The sequence below is a fragment of the Chenopodium album genome, chromosome 3, assembly GCF_948465745.1.
Source record: "Chenopodium album chromosome 3, dcCheAlbu1.1, whole genome shotgun sequence".
Taxonomy (NCBI): Eukaryota; Viridiplantae; Streptophyta; class Magnoliopsida; order Caryophyllales; family Amaranthaceae; genus Chenopodium; species Chenopodium album.
The window spans coordinates 55,796,588-55,799,966 of NC_137836.1; the positions used below are offsets into that span (position 1 = coordinate 55,796,588).

Below are 3,379 nucleotides of genomic sequence, written 5' to 3' on the forward strand. Positions count from 1 at the left end.
ACGGTGAAAATCGGGAAAGACATTGATCCAGGAGTAGGGGTACACCTCATAGAGCTGCTGAGGAAGAACAAAGACGTTTTCCCATTTTCCGCAGATGACATGCCCGGAATTGACCCAACAGTCATGGTACACAGGCTGAATGTGAAGGAGGATATAAAGCCAGTTAGGCAGAAAAAGCGAAGCTTCTCCACGGAGAAAAACCAAGCAATTCAGGAGGAGGTGGAGAAGCTCCTAGAAGCAGGATTCATTAAACCTTGTGACTACCCAGAGTGGTTAGCCAACGTGGTTGTGGTAAAGAAAGCAAATGGCCAGTGGAGAATGTGTGTTTACTTCACAGATCATAACAAGGCCTGCCCGAAAGACTGTTACCCGTTGCCGCGGATAGATCAGCTAGTAGACTCAAACAGCGAGCACGCCCTGCTAAGCTTCATGGACGCCTTCTCAGGGTACCATCAGATCAGCCTGCATGAGCCAGACAGGCAGAAAACTGCATTCATCACTGAAGGGGGAGTGTATAATTACATAGTTATGCCCTTCGGGCTGAAAAATGCTGGAGAAACTTTTCAGAAGGCAATGGATAGAGTATTCCTTCACCAGAAGGGCAGAAATGTTGAAGTATACGTTGACGACTCAATTGTTAAGAGTGTCACGCAGGCTGGACATATCATGGATCTGGAGGAAACATTTTCCACCCTGAACAAGTATAAAATCAAACTCAACCCGAAGAAATGTGTCTTCGGAGTGAGCTCGGGAAAGTTCTTGGGTTTTCTGATCAGCGAGAAAGGTACAAATGCAAATCCAAAAAAGGTTAAAGCAGTCCTCAGCCTGCCTGAGCCTAAGTGCATCAAGGATATCATGCGATTGACAGGCAGAATGGCCGCGCTGACCAGGTTCATCAGCAAGTCAGCGGATAAGGCCCTGCCGTTCTATCAGCTATTGAAAGGGAACAGAGAATTTAAGTGGGGGGCTAAAGAGAAAGAAGCCTTTGAGGGTATAAAGGAGCATCTGACTAAGCTCCCAACAATGACCAGCCCGGAGCTGAGAGAAAAGCTGCAGCTATACATCTCTGCTTCGATACAGACAATTGCTGCCGTTTTGCTGGTAGAAAGACAGAAGCAACAAAGGCCAATATACTTCGTGAGCCACGTGCTGACCGAGGCAGAGCAAAGGTACCAATTGGTAGAGAAGCTAGCCTTCGCAGTGGTCACATCAGCAAGGAAACTAAAGCCATATTTTGACGCGTATGTAATAGAAGTCCTCACAAACCACCCGTTGGAGAAAGCATTACAAAAAATGGATGCATCGGACAGGCTCTTAAAATGGGCAATTGAGCTTTCTGAGTACGAATTCGAGGTCAAACCTAGAGCAGCCATCAAGGCACAAGCTTTAGCAGATTTCATAGTGGAAGTCTCCTACGAGGAAAAAGAGGATGATATTAGGGTCTGGAAGGTGGAAGTGGATGGGTCCTCGGCCCAAACGGGGAGCGGAGCAGGAGTCATAATGACATCTCTAGAAGGAAACGTATTCGAGTATGCCATATAGTTCAAGTTCAAAGCATCGAATAACGAAGCTGAGTACGAAGCGGCGCTAGCAGGCCTGCGTATGAGCCTCGCAGTCGGAGCCCGCAAAGTACACCTTCAAACTGATTCTCAGCTCGTTGCCAGCCAACTGCAGGTGGCATATGAGATAAGGGAAGCCACCGTGCTGAAGTACGTAACCAAGGTAAAGGAACTGGCAGCCCTGCTAGTCCATTTCCAGATAGACTTGGTCCCTAGAGCAGGAAACTCTCAGGTCGACGCCTTGTCCAAGGTAGCCAGCTCCACCTTACAAAGCCTTACAAGGACAGTGATGGTCGAGTTGCTAGAAGAAAGCATCGTTGCCGAAAAAGATCAGAGAAACTGCATTGGAAGGTAGAGAGCCTGGTTCTCAAACATCTTGGCATACAAGGTCCACGGTTCACTGCCCGATGATTAAGTACAGGCTAAGAAGGTGAAGAAAGACGCCAACTGGTATGTAGTGATGAACGATGAACTCAACAAAAAAGGCTTCTCAAAACCACTGCTGAGGTGTATTCCAGAGTGGGAGCAGGAGGGCATTATGGAAGAAGCCCACTCCGGAATATGCGCCAACCACATTGGTGGAAAAGCATTGGGAGTGGAGGTCCTTAGAAGGGGAGCATATTGGCCAACTCTCACACAAGACACGCTAGCATATGTGAAAAAATGCGACAAGTGTCAAAAGTATTCACCAGTCATAAATCATCCAGCAAACGATCTAACCCCAATCCTCAGCCCGATCCCGTTTACTTAGTGGGGAATGGACATATTGGGACCTTTCACCACTAGGTCAGCGGGCAGGAAGTATCTCATTGTGGCGATAGATTACTTTACAAAGTGGATAGAAGCCGAACCCACTAAGTACATAAGGGCAGCCCAAGTCAGAACATTCATATGGAAAAACATCATCACAAGATTCGGGGTGCCACATTGCATAGTCTTCGATCACGGGTGTCAATTTGACTGTGACACCATAAAAGACTACCTGGGGGACATGGGCACCAAGTATGCAAGTGCCTCAGTCTGCTACCCACAGAGCAATGGTCAAGCAGAAGCAGCAAACGAGCTAATCCTGACAGCCCTGCAGAAGAAGCTAGAGGAGTACAAAGGCCTATGGGCAGACCTAGTCCCAGAGTTCTTGTGGGCAAACAGCACCACTGAGAAGGAGTCAACCGGGAAGAGCCCCTTCACCCTAACCTACGGGGCTGACGCAGTTGTCCCAGTGGAAGTACAAATCCCCAGCCTGAGGATACAACACTACAAGAAGCAAGGAAATGAAAAGCGTATGCTGGAAGAGCTAGACTTCCTGCAAGAAGTAAGGCTGAAAGCAACTGTCAAGTTGGCAGCCCAGAAGAGCAGGATTTCAAAAGCTTTCAACAAGAGGATCAAGCATAGGGAGCTCCTGCCCGAAGACTTAGTCCTTAGAAGGACAGCAGCAGTGGGAAGAGGAAATCAACATGGAAAGCTATCAGCAAACTGGGAAGGCCCTTTCATCATTCACGAGCAAGTTGGACCAGGAGCGTTCCTCCTTGCAGATCAAGAAGGTTGGGTCTCAAGAAACAATTTCAATAAGGATCTGTTAAAGAAGTATTTTGTTTAAGCAGTCCGAAAAAACAAACACGGTTGTTTTAAGTCTGATAAACTCTTATTTAGTCCATGTTATGTTAATTAAGGCGTTTGAGCCATTTTTATTAAATGAAATACAAGCCTCTACGTGAGGAGAATGCTGCGTAAATTTGTTTTCTATGTTATGCCCAAGCATCATATGCTAACATGCAGAAGGCAAATAAAGACAATAATAAAGTGTTAGAGGCAAAAAACAC

The 3,379-nt window shown here is 46.8% G+C and overlaps 1 protein-coding gene across 1 annotated transcript; it reads left to right on the forward strand.

Annotated features, from left to right (window-relative positions):
- Nucleotides 1-2,550: 2,550 nt before the first annotated feature.
- Nucleotides 2,551-3,156, forward strand: LOC145625132 (uncharacterized). The gene has a single exon (XM_081678211.1). It carries the CDS (start codon nucleotides 2,551-2,553, stop codon nucleotides 3,154-3,156), a length of 606 nt encoding a protein of 201 aa, XP_081534337.1.
- Nucleotides 3,157-3,379: the final 223 nt, after the last annotated feature.

Coding starts and splice junctions, on each gene's coding strand:
- LOC145625132 (XM_081678211.1), top strand. CDS start 2,551: ATGGGCACCAAGTATGCAAGTGCCTCAGTCTGCTACCCACAGAGCAAT.